Raw genomic sequence first — 14,191 nt, 5'->3', positions numbered from 1 at the left:
TCAACTCTGGGTACCGCAGGTATGCATTTTCCAGCAAGATGGTATGTGTGAATTCTAGGCTTCCTCTTCTTGGTTATTGAAAGACAGCACACTTTTTGATGTTAGCATACATCAGCCACAATTCAGACTAATCTGAGAGAGTGTCAAGGTCATGTTTGAGGATGTTATGTTCAGTGTTCCACCTTTACTCTATGGTAAACAATGTTATTGTGAGCAAAAAGGTGTGGAGTACATTTGATGTTTGTATTTTATGAATGTAATTTTAAAACTTTAGCTAGTCTATATACCCAAGAACTTCTTGGACCTTTGACATGAACAGGCACAATGAATACTGGTTTGCTGATCATATTTTAAACATTTTTCCAAATATTTTCAAGGAACTTAAAAACTAGAATAAAAATAGAATTGCTGACGAGATGTTTTCCCTTCACCATTTGTCCCCCTCCACATACTTTAATGCGATGTCATTTCAAGACAGATATCCAAATTTTAGCTGGACCAAAGCCATGATTTTGGCTCCAACATTTGTCTTTGTTGCTCAGTACAATGTAGTGTACAATACAAATATTATGATGCGAATGATCAGACTTGGTGTTGAGACTGCTTCTCAAGGTACACTTGTAGAGCTGTTGTACTTGATAGCTTGGTGGATAAGAAGCCATGGACGACAATCAGTCATGACTTCCCTGGTGCAAGTCCCCTGGCTGCAGTGATTGCAACTGGATGCACCCCTTAGCAATACACTTCATTCCCATTGTCTAGTCTTCTGGAGGCGACTTAAAGGTGCTTGTCGTATTTTTTTCTTGCATACAAACAGCTATTGCTTGAGCAGCCACATTAGAACAAAACAGTTCAATTCAAATTAAATTATATCGAAGTACACAATTATCAACAAAGGTGCTTGGGTACTTTCATTGATATGTTTTTGTTTTTGTTTTCCTTGCTTTTTTTATACAGGTGAGAAGAAGCTTGGAAAGGTGATCACACCAGACCCATGGAAACGAGGCGCAAGAAATACAACAGGTTTGTATCGAAAATACCAGTAGACACATCTTCTTACACCTGAAAATCTTAATAAACACTTGATGTGGATTCTTCATCCATGTGGCATCTCTTCATTCCTGCATGTGTGTTTGTGATGGTCACCTAATGATAATAACTGGCTGGAATGAGTAATTGGCCAGTATTTGCCTGGTTGATATTGTGTGGAAAGTACTGGTACTTCATCTTCGGAAACATTGGGCAAGGAATTCATCAGAAAAAGTGGAGAGTGGAGGTTACTAACCCAAAAGGAATATACATGTGTGTGTAATTATTGAGTATTCCAGTACTGTAAAAGTGGATATTTTCGCGCGACTAATTTTTTGCGCTCGGCGGGGTAAGAAGAGTTTCATGTGTTTTTAATTCCACAGAATCAAGACAGCTACTGGAACATATAGCAAGCAAAGATAAACTGTATTCGCATGCTTTTATTTTCGTGCTAATTTCGGGTTGCGCGAAATGCTCGAAAATTTCCACTTTTACAGTATATTTCACATTGACATTCGACACCAGATATTCAATAAGCATGTCATCATAAAGAATGTATTCCACACAACCATGTAAGATATGAAATCTAACATTCATTTAACTAATACCCTTTAGTAATAAATGTGAAATATAATACAATATTGTTCTTTTTTTTTCTGTAGATTTTGAGTCGCCTGAAATTCGCGAAATTGACAACTTGGGAATTGCCACCCATAACACAAATTCCCTGTGTATCATCTCCAAGGGAAATCAAAAACCTTCCTGTGAAAAGGAATAATACTTATTTCTCATTCCATCACTGTGGTTCTCCGTTTTTGTTTTTGTTTTCACTCGCAAACTTGTCTTACAATCCTATTATGCAAAGTCTTATTCTCTCACTATATGGCATGATACTGTATCATTTACTTGCATTTTGAGTATTTCATTAGGCCTTTCTATAACCCGTTGAGGACGGACTGACTTTGCTACAACGCGCATTTCCCTGTCCAAGTATACTCAGGACTCATCCTCAACAGGTTGAGGGCTTGTTTTTCTGATATTGCTCGTGATATTTCCCCCTTTAATCCATTCATATTGCGAGCCAGAGTATCCATGTGCTGGCTACATTTAGGTAATTACATGTATTACTCATAATGTAATTCTGAATACTTGAAGGTAAATATTCCAAAAAAAAAAGAAAGAAAGATTTGGTATGAAATATATTGAAACTCTTTTCTTATTCACTGTTTGGATTTAAGCAGGTATTCCACAGCATACAAACTTATGTGGGAGATGGCCTGATAACCTAATCCTTTCTTTTCTTTCTTGTTTATGTGTGCCATAACTAAATCTGATACATTTTTATACATAAGTGTGTAGCTGGAACATGGGGTTTCTTGGCTAATGGTGTGAGTTAGCCATAGATATGCCTGCAGTCAGTAGTGAGATAGGAAAGTTGTGCTATTGTAGCACTTTATTTGATGCAATGTAAAATGGGTAAAACCCAGTGGAGAAAAGGATAGAGAATGTAATGATTGATTTTGTACTTTGCATTGTAGAGGGTGGCGGAAGAAGAGTTGGTGAAAACAAGCTCCTGACTGCCAAGAAGGCTCGAATGAATCCATACACAAAGGAGTTCAAGAAGTGTCGAATCTGCAAGCAGTCTGTGCACCAAGTTGGATCACACTACTGCCAAGCCTGTGCCTACAAAGTTGGTAAGTGTGGTTGACATAATGGCATATCACAGATGGGAGACAACAATTCTAAATTGGGTGTAAGATTCACTTCTCATAAATCATAAATTTTTAGGTTTTTTAGCAAAAAAACTCATTTTCACAACATTTTGGCAAAGTAACGTCAATCTTGACTTCAAATTATGTAGAAACATTATTGTGGATTACATTAATGGTTGTAATGTTAAAAGATGCATAGACCTGGCAGTTGTAGGGGTGCTGTTGGATGATACATGTGTAGTGCCGATCATGTTGGCATTGATACAAAAATTGCTGAAGTTGAGCTGTCATCAAGAGTAGAGCGCGAAGGTGTTACTACGTAACGTTGCCTTTGTTGTCTTCTGCGCATCACGCAGTCTGTAGTGATGCCAGGGTGTGTGCTTCTCAGTATGACATCACAGAAGAAGATTGCTAAAGCTGTCATCATCAGCCGAATCATGAGACGAACTGTGATTGGATCACTGACTACAGTGGATTGGAATTTTTTGGCCTCATGGAAATGGGTCAAAGCTGAAGCGCTGAAGAGGAGTCGATAGCATACAGTAGGTCTCTGTAGGAAACTTGCGCCATCTGCCCGTGTACGCATTCGACTAAACCACCGGGTCTATGTGCCTTTAAAAACTCAAATCAGTATGTGTGATATTTAAAACAGAGTAAGAGGTTTTGTAATATACTGTATGCCAATTGAGATACAAGGTTTTGTCATCTGAGGGCTGTTACAAATATCAAAAATTGCATATATTGAAGGTGACATTAATGTAAATATTAGGATACTCTTCTAATTGGAAAAACTCACTGAATATCTATCTCATTCATATTTGTGTTTTTGGCTTTTAAAAAGTATAGTCTTTGGAAGTTTCAGTATTTTGCCCTCGGTTCGCACACTATCAGAAAGTAAAAAAAACCTGTAATTTCCAGTGCTTCCGTTACACACTGTTTTTCCTTGATGTCATTGAAATTCAAACTTTCATGTATCCTACTCTTGTTTTTGTCACTAAAATTTAATAAGCTTGCAACTATGAACTTAACTTTAGTCCCATGAATAAGCTTGCTATTAAGACACATGATAGGTAAAGACTACAACTCTTAATATGTGACTTTTATCTCCACTGCAGGAATATGTGCAATGTGTGGAAAGAGGATCATAGACACAAAGAACTACAAGCAGACATCAGTGTAACAGTTGCAGTGGGTGCAGAGATGAACTGCTATATATGTGAGCAATGGATTGTCATTGCTGGTGTAGAGAGAATATATGTCCTGCAAAAGGAGACAGTCAGTAGAAGCTGTGTGCAAAATGGGGCCGTCACGCTTGAATTTTGCCTCTAACACGTGCAGACTGCATGCCGCCAGGGCTTGTCAGTGGACAGACATGTGTGATGAACATGTAATGTAGAGGAACTGATGTAGATTTTGACATTCATTAGCGAGCTTTCAACAAGCACAACGCAGCCACTTGTTTGAGAGTGTTTTGTGCTAATTGGCTTCTGCGCAAGCTCAACATCGAATAGCCCCCCGTCCCCCTGAAATCAAGAATGGTTCTGAGCCAATATAGCGCCTGGTCCGGATCAAGGACGCAGCGTAGTAGCCGTCCAATCAGCGAGTATCGGAGAATGTAACATGTACATGTGTATGGAATGTAAAGAAGCCTGGTGTACTGTGCATGCGTATGCACACACAGTTTTGCTCTGCATTCAGGTGAAAGTGAAACTACTTTGGAATTGGAACGGCTGTTTGACTGCGAGTAACATCACATCTGATAGATTCTTCATCCCTGTTCGTCTTATAGCTTTCCCGTTATATAGCATAAGCTCGCCAGTGTCCAAAACCAATATGTGTCATTGCTTTTTCCTTATTCACTCTTTATATGAACATGAATGAAGATGGATGTTGTAGCATTTTGTACTATTGCAGTCATTTCAACATGATTGCTCTGTTACCAGGTCAAATTGTGTTGAAAGATTCAGTCTTATCCTAGAAATGATATTGTTTGAGTATAAGTATAAAGCTCATTGCAGCATAGTGCTGAATACTGTACAAGCTAAAATTTTTGCGGTGGTTTTATTTTCGCAAATTTTGCGAATCGCCTGTGAACCGCGAAAATAACAACGCGCGAATAACTAAGTTGACTTAGACCCTCGCAACCGCAAAATTAACAACACGCGAAAATGTCCTCCAAGTAGCAATTCCCGAAAATATCTGTACGCGAAAATTTCAGCTCGTACAGTACATATAGGTTGGAGTAACCAAACATTTGTGCGAATGGTTAAATGACAGTGGACAATCTACCGTGGCATCTGAAATGTACCTTAGAATATCTGGCCTACTCCTGTGCCTGTGGTGTTGTGTCTGTCCTGGTCATTTACTTTGTTTGTCTGTGTTTCATTTTCTTTTGAACACGAAGGTAGAAGAAATACCTTTTCATTGAGTGTCATAAAGTAATAAACTTCCTTTTCCACAGAGGATGTGTACAGTGTATGCACATATTTTCTCAGATAGTGTATCTTGAGGAGGGCCATGAAGCTTGGTTCACATGAAGAAAACAGAATAACAATGCACATTTCATCAAACCCATTTAAACATTTCATTTTAACCCATTGAGGATTGGCTGATTTTGCTTCACGAACACACATTTCCAATAGACACTTGCCCAAGTGGACTCGTCCTCAACGGATTAAGAGAGTTGTATGGTAGTGTTTGTAGTGTATGTGAGACTTACTGTAAGTCACCATGGAGATAGTACTATTATTGAGAATGCCAATGATGCAAAACTTGCAAGAGATTTGGGTCAGTGCAGATATGAGCAAATTTCAGTAAAATTTTAGCCAAACTTCAGCACGTAGAAAGAAACATTGGGTAATCATTTTTTGTCAATTAGGTATCTGATGTGATGATTTGATGCACTCTTAAAGAAGTCATTGTAGTTGCCTGATGAGGACGTGATTTGCCAAATTCGTGGATTTGCATTATGCTGATGGAAACATTTTTTTTTCTTTGAAGACCCAACAAGAAGCACTATTTCAGAGACATGTTTCACTTTTATGAATAACAGTAAATGTCAATACAGCTGTATTACCTACAAATCTGCAACTGTAGCAGAATTATAGTCCTCATTCGAGTTTTCCAATGGTTCTTGTTTACTAATGAATGTGTCTGTGACAATTCATTTATGTAACATGGATCTAGAATGAGCATTTTCTCTGCACCGTGAAAATCTATCCTACATCCTCATGTACAGTGTACAGTACATGAATATATTTATCTGATATCCGTCTTAACATATTTGTCCAGCGTTACGAGTAGATTTATAATCTTGTATGGTAGTGTTTGTGTTATGTTTTTGTTTCCTCCTCGTTAATTCAGTTGCTATTTCCATGTAGACTTGATCTCTGCGACAATCTATAGACCCTAGACCCATAATAGTGCTAATGAATTTTGACTAGGTTTCCCCTCACCCCCCCCCCCCCCCCCCCCCCCCAGAAAAAAAAGGGTGTAGAGATTACCACTTAGGTCAGAGCAGAATTGTGTAGTGTATAACTCATTTCCCAAGACCCATTAAAAACTTAATTGCAGCGAATGCAACTTTACTTACAGTAGTCATATTAGCAAAAGCAAAAAGCAGATTGGCTATAACTTGGCTGTTGTTGTGGTACATGTAGCTTGCGTAATAATGTGTAGCAGTTGTTGCACATTTCATTTCACTCAAGCAAAGTGAAAGTGAGGGCTACTCTTTCTGTTTCCAGTCTCATCCACTTCCTTCCCACACCCATTGCTCTTTGTCTCTGTTCTCCCCATTCATTTTGCCCTTGGTTCATATTATCATATCACTGTGTATCCTACTCCAGTGAAGGTACAATCTTATGCAAACCATATTGGATATCAAAAAGGGCAGCGCTCAGGTGCAGGCTTAGAATGGCATGGAAAAAACATTTGGTAAAAAGTGTACCCTTGCATTTTATGTGTAGCCACTGTAGTGCACCTCTAACTGTACTCTGTGCAGCTAATCTTATCGGGGAGGGATGTACTTCAATGAAAGGAAAAGAACTGATAGGCCCTATAGGTTTCATGAACATTATATGTACAGACTTGTAACATGCCCATACATTCGAACAGGGCAGAATGAAATGATTTTGTTTGAAAATGTGCAACTCATCATTTGAAAATTCAGTGATGAAGTCTATGGATTTAATGCCCTCCATGCTCCTGGGCCATTTAAAGTTTAATGAAAGTGTTAAACATTCTCACTGTTGTGCGTACCCAGTGGGTGCCTTATTCTGATAGCTGTCACATGTAGAGTACATCTATGTATATAGTATGTATAATTATACTACATCCGTACTTCATGAATAAGCCAGTTCACAGTTGAGCACCAATCTGCAGTGATCTCTTGAACCAAAGACTATACAAAGCATGGAATATTCTTTAAGAGCAGTTGAAAACAACCAAGAAGAAAGAGGTAATTGCTGCGTGAATGTCTTTTGTTAATTTTGTTGCTAGGAATGCACATTCACCTAGCTACGTTTCAATATGCACCTGGTTCTTACAAGAATATTTATACAATGTACCATAGTCTTCATGAAGACTATCCAGGTTTTAAATATCTCAGTTACAAGTCCGCTCAAGAGAAGGTCTGCAATGACCTTCATAATCCGCACATGCTCAGATTATAACTGTGAATTGGCTTATCATGCAAATTATATGTTGCTTTTCAAGAGGGATAACCAGAAAGCGGTGATTGCAAAATATTTGTGTCTATTCCTCTTTAACATCTCTGTTACCTTGTGTTTAATTTCCTGTGTTACCACATTATTGTTCATCCACTCTCTCTCTCTTGATTTTTTTCATACTTTGTAGCTGTCTACAACTTCACTGGGTAAGTGAATGGAATAATGTGCATAGCTACAAGTGTAATGCAAAACAATGCACGCAAAGTGAAATTATTAAGTATGTTGTAGCATTTATTTATTACATTCTTATGTGAACACCAACATGTTCATCTTTGAAAATAAATATCTTTACTTAGAGTACATAATTACACACCAATGTATCCGAGTGTGTGCCATTGTTGTGATCCATTTATGACACATTCATATTTGAATTGGAGCAAGAGGGAGTGAAAGAGATGCAAGAAGACTTGAAGAGTTTCTTTTCCTTTTTGCAGGCGTTAGGATGATGATGCACAAACTCAACAAGACTGAAAAGATAGATAGTCATGCATCATGAGGATCATTGTTCATGAAAATCATAACCACGTACACTTGTACAAGCATGCCTGCGTTTGATTTTGTATCAGACAACAAATGTTATGGTCGTGATTTGATGATGGGGCTGAACATTCCAATTGAAAGCACGATGTACGATGTACCTGTTTATCTTGTACACTGTGGAAGAGACAGCAAGATTCACATTGTGGGGTCGGCAAATGGATCCCATACACCATACATATGGGAAACACAGATTACTTGTTAGGGTCTGGACCTGAGGACGATCATCACTCACGTCATACTGTTGCTGGCAATGCTGACATGTTCATGATTTTGGTATTTATATTGTCGTGTTTTCTTCGTATAGTAAATTTGGCACTTGAACGGTTGTTTATTGTCTCTACGCATATGTACAGGTATGCAGCAATATGTGGAAGATTCGACACCAGTTTCTTCAGTAAGTCCTTCCGATGACCAATCAGAATACACAAGTGTACACCGACAGCAAACCACTAGGTGTTTACAAATCGAACGTCAGTTATAGGACATTACACTACATGTCCTCCATGGACGTCGACACGACGTAAAAAATGTCAGCAGCTAGAAACTGCTTCGTGTTGTCTTCCCCACTGCTGTCAAATTCGGCAACGGTTTTGGTGTAGTACAATTTACCATCTTTTTGTACATCTTACATAGTTTTTGGCATTCAATCTTCTTGATGAAATAAGGCCTCGACTCCTGTAACTGATTGCCAGAGGAGTTTGCAACAATTTTGTGCTTCTTCAAGAGGGTTCTTTCTTGTACATAATATATTTCCTTTGTAATGATAGTTTTTATTTCGGTTGTGTTGGTTTCGGGATGCGCCCTTTTGTTAGTATGCGAACGGCGCGCTGTTTCTGGATGAATTCCTGCAGTCGAGACTTCTTCACCCCTCGCTTTAGCTGCCCTGCCTGTCCGCCGGCGAGTTGGTTGTTCATCGCGTCGTCGGAGCCCTGGTGTCGAAGCTGAATCTCCTGCAGAGTTGTGGGCACTGTAGTCTCTCTGACTGGGGCGAGGTCGGTGAAAGGTAGCGACGAATAGACCATAACCTGTGATGAGAACACACGGAGTAAATTCTTTTGTTAGTCTTTGTTGTTGTTGGTGTTGTTGTTGGTGTTGTTGTTGCTATTGTTGCATATTGTTACATAATGACAGCCCTACATAGTCGTAGCCTAATTGGTACAAATTGCGACGCGATGAAATTTGAATTTGAACTTGGAGATACATTTGTATTGAGTTTCAAGGATTGCGGTGTCGTGTGCAGATGTTTGTTACCAAATGTGATGTAACTTTTCGACTTGATAGAGTTGTTCACATGCCTTTCATGGTACGGTATCAAATATTTTCGACATACGAAGTACAGTCAATCACGCCCGAGCACAAAATTATTGCAACGTATGTAGTTGTCAGTCTTGAGACAAGAGAGAGAAGGGATCTTCACACTCCGGTCGCACTGACGAACTGACGAAGTGACTATCGGAGCAGCTCAGCAATAATCAGTCAGTGGATATTCTATCTTTAGTTGTTAGCATGACTATGTTATTCTAACAAAGAAGCTACTACTATGGTTACTCTCAATTGTTTCCTACAACCATACCCATTACACTTCGGACAGAATGATCAGCACCCCGTACCTGGCTATGGTTGTGCTTTATCTCTGGAAGGAGCGGAGGCATCTTGTGCCTCGTCTTGGGCTTGTACGACTTCCCGAGAATCGAGCTCGTGCCCCACGATGCCGACCGCTTCTCCTCCGCCTGCTCGATGTCGTCGATCGCGTCGTTGTTGGAGTTTGCTTCTTCGAATTCGTCGTTGCGAATCTGCTTCCGGCCAACCACCATCATGATGGTCTTAGCTAGCCTTTGTGGAGAAAGGCATCGAAAAAAGGGGAAAAATCAGAGGGTCGCCTGTAATCCAAAAGCTCTCTTTCACTTTCTATCTCATAGTCCGTTCTTTTGAAATAAAGAATTTCGCCAAAATATGTGAGGACAACGGGAAATACAGGTTTGTTTTTATTCTTTCCTTTTAAAAGATGTTCAATATTATCAGCGATTATAGTTGTTCTCGGGTTTGATAGTGAACTAAGTTACTCTCCCCGCGCCCCCTATCGATTCAAGAGTTTCGCCCCTGATTTCATACTTTGAATTAATGTACACGTTTCAGAAATCGACTATTCGAGTATTATACATGACATTTTGAATTTCAATGACATCAAGGAAAAACTGTGTAACGGAAGTACATGTACTATTAAAGTGTTACAGTATTATATATTTGGGTATACATTGTATTGCTGACGTCTATGTAGATGTGACTTGAAATTGTCGTTTACAAGAAATCTTGATAGAACAAGAAGGGGCTGAAAAATTAATGCCAATACCGCAAAGTCCCAACTTACTTCCATCTCGGCATGGTGCCTCCGTTGAGGACTTTGAGGGTAATGGCCGATGCAACCCTCTGGACGTCACGAGGGATCGCCCTCGGCGCTTTAGCTAGGTCCATATCATCCGGCAGTTTTGTCCAGCCCCCCTTCTGACCAAATGTACCTGGTAAGACGAAGTGATGTGTGGTCAGTGCAGGAAGATACACAAGTGAACAATCCTTAATTTTGAATGCGTATAGATGCAACCGAGTCATTGACTGGTATGTTTCTTCTCGACTTCCAATTCGATTTTAACAAATTCATCCTGAAAACATGAGCAGTTCAAATGTATAAGTTAAGTTGTGTAATTACGTAATCTGTGTAAGAGATGAAGGTGATTGTAATCCTCAGCATGGAGAAAGTACGAATAAGATCTGACCACTTAAATCGAAAATCAGCAAGGGAAAAGCAGAAATGAGCCGAAAAGCTGACAACAATAAAATGGTGGTAGTGATAATGCTGCTGCTGATGAGGATGATGACGACAAACTTGGATTATAAAAAGACAAAAAGGACAGAAAATAGATAATCAGAGAAGAAAACAAGGAACATGAAGTAGTGGGGAAGAAAGAATATGAGGATGACGAACGAGAACAACCATTGGCATCAGTTGCCACACACTCACCGATGTATCTGCCGCTGAGCGTCCAGAGCCGTACCGAGCAGTCCGTACTGCCCGTAAGAATCAACTGCTTGTCCTCGGCGTAGTCGATGAATGTGATGCTCTTCAGGTGGGCCCGGAACGAATTGAGCTTAGGAGGCCAGATGAGCGTCTCCCTGGGATTGCTTTGGGGAGGGGGCTGCTTCATGTTCGCTCGGGCTTTCATCTCCATGCGCAGCGACAGCCGCTTCAAGCTGCTGTTGCCCGAGAGGTACGGGAACTGGCGCTCTCGGTCCTTGTAGTCGATGTTGATGTCCTCGCGCTGCCGACGGGCCATCTCCCGTTTGCCCACGCAGTATTCGGCGATGTCCCACACCTTCGAAAAACAACCGCGGGACAAGAACAAAGGTGTTTAATTTTCTGACAACATTAAACTAGAAGTTTACCCAGATATGCTGCGTTGTTTTCAGATATTGTCATGGCTATGAATTGCAGACTCTGAGCTGAAAATGAATTGAAGGTGTGCTGACTTGAAACAAAAGACGACGAAAAATACTGAACAACCGATGAGCAGAAATCTGAACACCGAGATTAAAGCATATGTGCGCGTGGCAAATTTGTATCTGATTCATTTGTATTCTGTAACAAGAAAACAGAAAAGAGAAAGAAAACAGACGTGACAGTCATCCTAATACTATCAACGAACCGTTGTGACTACGCGAAGCTGAAATTTTGGTAAGAAATGCAGGTTTAGCTAGGAACTTGCCGTTAAACTCTGCACTACAACGGATTTGGCGCGTATTCTTATAGATTTCGATGACGGGGTTATCCAATGATGGACATAAACGTCGTTGAGTTTTATTTACTCTTTTACTTTTTTTCCTAAATTGATCCCGCAAGTGATCAAAACAAGAATAAACACTCGAGTTTTGCGTACACACCGAAGCCCCTTAGAATAACTCCGATGTTGTATCTATGAGAAAATTTATTTTAACGAAGACACCCACCTTGACGTAGCCAAGTGTATCCGCCGTGATGAGGAAGTTGTTCTGGGAATCTGTCGCCATGCTCAGCACCGACTCGCCCGGTTTCTGGGCGGCGTTAAACTGCCCGAGGAGGCCTCCCTTGTGGTGAATGGACCAGGCTCGCACCCAGCCCTCGGCCCCGCTTGCCATGAGGGTGGCCGTGTCCTTGTCGTTCATTCGAGCTTGTAAGAACAGGAGCTTGTATTGGAGGCAAACGCACGAAATGTTATATCATTTCATCACTGATATCTGTTCGCTATGCTAAGAAAAATAGACCATTTTATTACAGTTTGCCCCGTCTGTCTACTTCTGATATGAATAGGTCGTAGGCGAGAGCATCCACTTTACCAAGAGATTGCTATAGTCATACGTCACAAAAAGTTTCAGTTACTATGTGACAGCTGAAATGCTGACGGCTGTTTGGATATATTTGTCAAATTGCTACCAACAGCAATTCGTGTTAAGTATACCTGTAACTCCTACCAGACAAAACGCAGGTAGTCGCTCTCACTGGACAAAGCTAATGACGTAAATGCCACGCTTTTACCAATGTTGATTCTCGCGACATCTGCATAACTTGAACTCAACTTAAGAAATATATCAGAGGTTAGACTTCAACTTTACCTATATAAGTCATGGGTCAGGATAAAGCCCCAATGTGTAATGAATTGTGTACAGACCATAACAGTAGTATATAAACTGGGATAATATCAATTGTTTTTAAATGGAAGGACGCACTGAATGTCCATCACCGCGGCATCCATGTAAACAGCCTTTAAAAAGCATACCGGTATGCTTTTGAAGTTATCGGTAAGGGGACATTTGTTTGGTTTCACTCGCTATTCATGAATACTCGGCACTTGAAGCTCACTCATTACAGCCTATATTAGTATACATAGCAAAGGATTTAATGTTTAGACATTAGTTTTGTGTGTTACCTTGTCGACTGATGCTTCATGTTTCCGTGTGTACTCCTCCTTATTCTTGGCGCCTAGACAGTAAGAGTTCGTTCGTTCCGAGTTGACGGTGCCATCGTCACGGTTGTCATTCGCCTTTTCTTCACCGTCTTCACCTTTCCTCTGGTTGTCCTTTGATTTTGGTCCGAAGGATTCCGTGAAGAATGTTCTCGACTCCGATCTCGGATTCGACGGCTGTTTCTGGTCCACGAGACTCGTCCGTCTCTGGGGCTGATTGATGACGGGAAACACGGTTTTGTATTTTTCCTTGGCCTCTTTATCGTCCCCTGCGACGGTCATCTTGGCGACGTCCTCTTGCAGTTGCTCCTCGTCGGCGCTCCCGCCGTCGTCTACTTGCCCCTCCAGATCGTTCAGCCCCTCTGTGCTGCCGGTCCGTTTCGGGAGCCGCGTAGCGCTACTCGCCCTCGACGTCCCCGCTGTCGTGTGAAAGCTTGTCTCGCGCGATACGCTGAGGACCCGCGAGCCCGTCTGGGGCTTGACTCCCTCGAAGGCGTTGAGTTTGCACAAGGGGTGCGCGGTTTCCAGTGACCACACCCATATGTCCCCATCATAGGAAGAGGTGGCCAAGGAGCGGCTGGGGTTGGAACACGCCAGGCTCAGGATGTCCTCATTGTGCTTGACTGCCCACTGGCGAGTGTCTTCATCGTCATCCGAATCGCTACATGAAACGGGAATCAGGCAGGTGGAAAATTTTCAACTAGTTTTCTCGGAAAAAAAATCTGCAGTAACCACAACTAAATAGAGGGGTATCATGGGTTGAAGTGACAACATAGGAGTACGGATTATGATGATAATCATGACAATAGAGAAACTGCTTGCGGCATCAATGATGATAATGATACCAGTGTTAATGATAAAGAAACAACAATTAACAACAATGAAAGCAATACATTTGCACCCACGTCACCAGCGACACTGGTGTGTTACCCCACACTCCAGAATGAAAGGAACTTGTTTCATCTTAGCTTGCTATCTACAGGGTGTTCATACAACATCGCAACATGACTGACACTACTTTACTTACATGTAACTGGTAATGCGTTTGTTCCAGCCTGCGGTGACGATACGCTGTTTGGGACATACAATTCCTGTGACCTAGGGAAGACAGAGAAGTATGTAAAATATAAAAGGGACTTAGTTACAATACCGAGAACAATAGCAATGTATGCATTGTTGAGAAGGATAAAAC

At 40.9% G+C, this 14,191-nt stretch overlaps 2 protein-coding genes across 2 annotated transcripts in view; one reads left to right on the top strand and one right to left on the bottom strand.

Annotated features, from left to right (window-relative positions):
• Positions 1-897: 897 nt before the first annotated feature.
• Positions 898-4,037, top strand: LOC139717802 (cysteine-rich PDZ-binding protein-like; the record flags this gene model as incomplete). The annotated part of the gene is made up of 3 exons (XM_071629302.1): positions 898-1,023; positions 2,568-2,723; positions 3,857-4,037. Coding segments are annotated over 3 exons (347 nt in total), but the record flags the coding sequence as incomplete, so codon positions are not given.
• Positions 4,038-8,778: 4,741 nt separating this feature from the next.
• The window catches only part of LOC139717801 (WD repeat-containing protein on Y chromosome-like), a 28,508-nt gene continuing 23,095 nt past the window's right edge, over positions 8,779-14,191 (bottom strand). The window contains exons 16-22 of the mRNA XM_071629301.1: positions 14,027-14,097; positions 12,964-13,660; positions 12,008-12,223; positions 11,025-11,376; positions 10,377-10,524; positions 9,619-9,841; positions 8,779-9,033 (exon numbers count right to left, since the gene is read on the bottom strand). Coding sequence (XP_071485402.1) covers positions 8,779-9,033; positions 9,619-9,841; positions 10,377-10,524; positions 11,025-11,376; positions 12,008-12,223; positions 12,964-13,660; positions 14,027-14,097 — 1,962 coding nt within the window. The remainder of the gene's footprint in view (positions 9,034-9,618; positions 9,842-10,376; positions 10,525-11,024; positions 11,377-12,007; positions 12,224-12,963; positions 13,661-14,026; positions 14,098-14,191) is intronic.

This window comes from Diadema antillarum, unplaced genomic scaffold (genome assembly GCF_040938485.1).
Source record: "Diadema antillarum isolate AM-2024a unplaced genomic scaffold, OU_Dant_1.0 scf00000082, whole genome shotgun sequence".
NCBI classification, from domain to species: Eukaryota; Metazoa; Echinodermata; class Echinoidea; order Diadematoida; family Diadematidae; genus Diadema; species Diadema antillarum.
The sequence above is the reverse complement of the archived record's forward strand: the minus strand, read 5'-3'. Positions and strand labels throughout refer to the sequence as shown.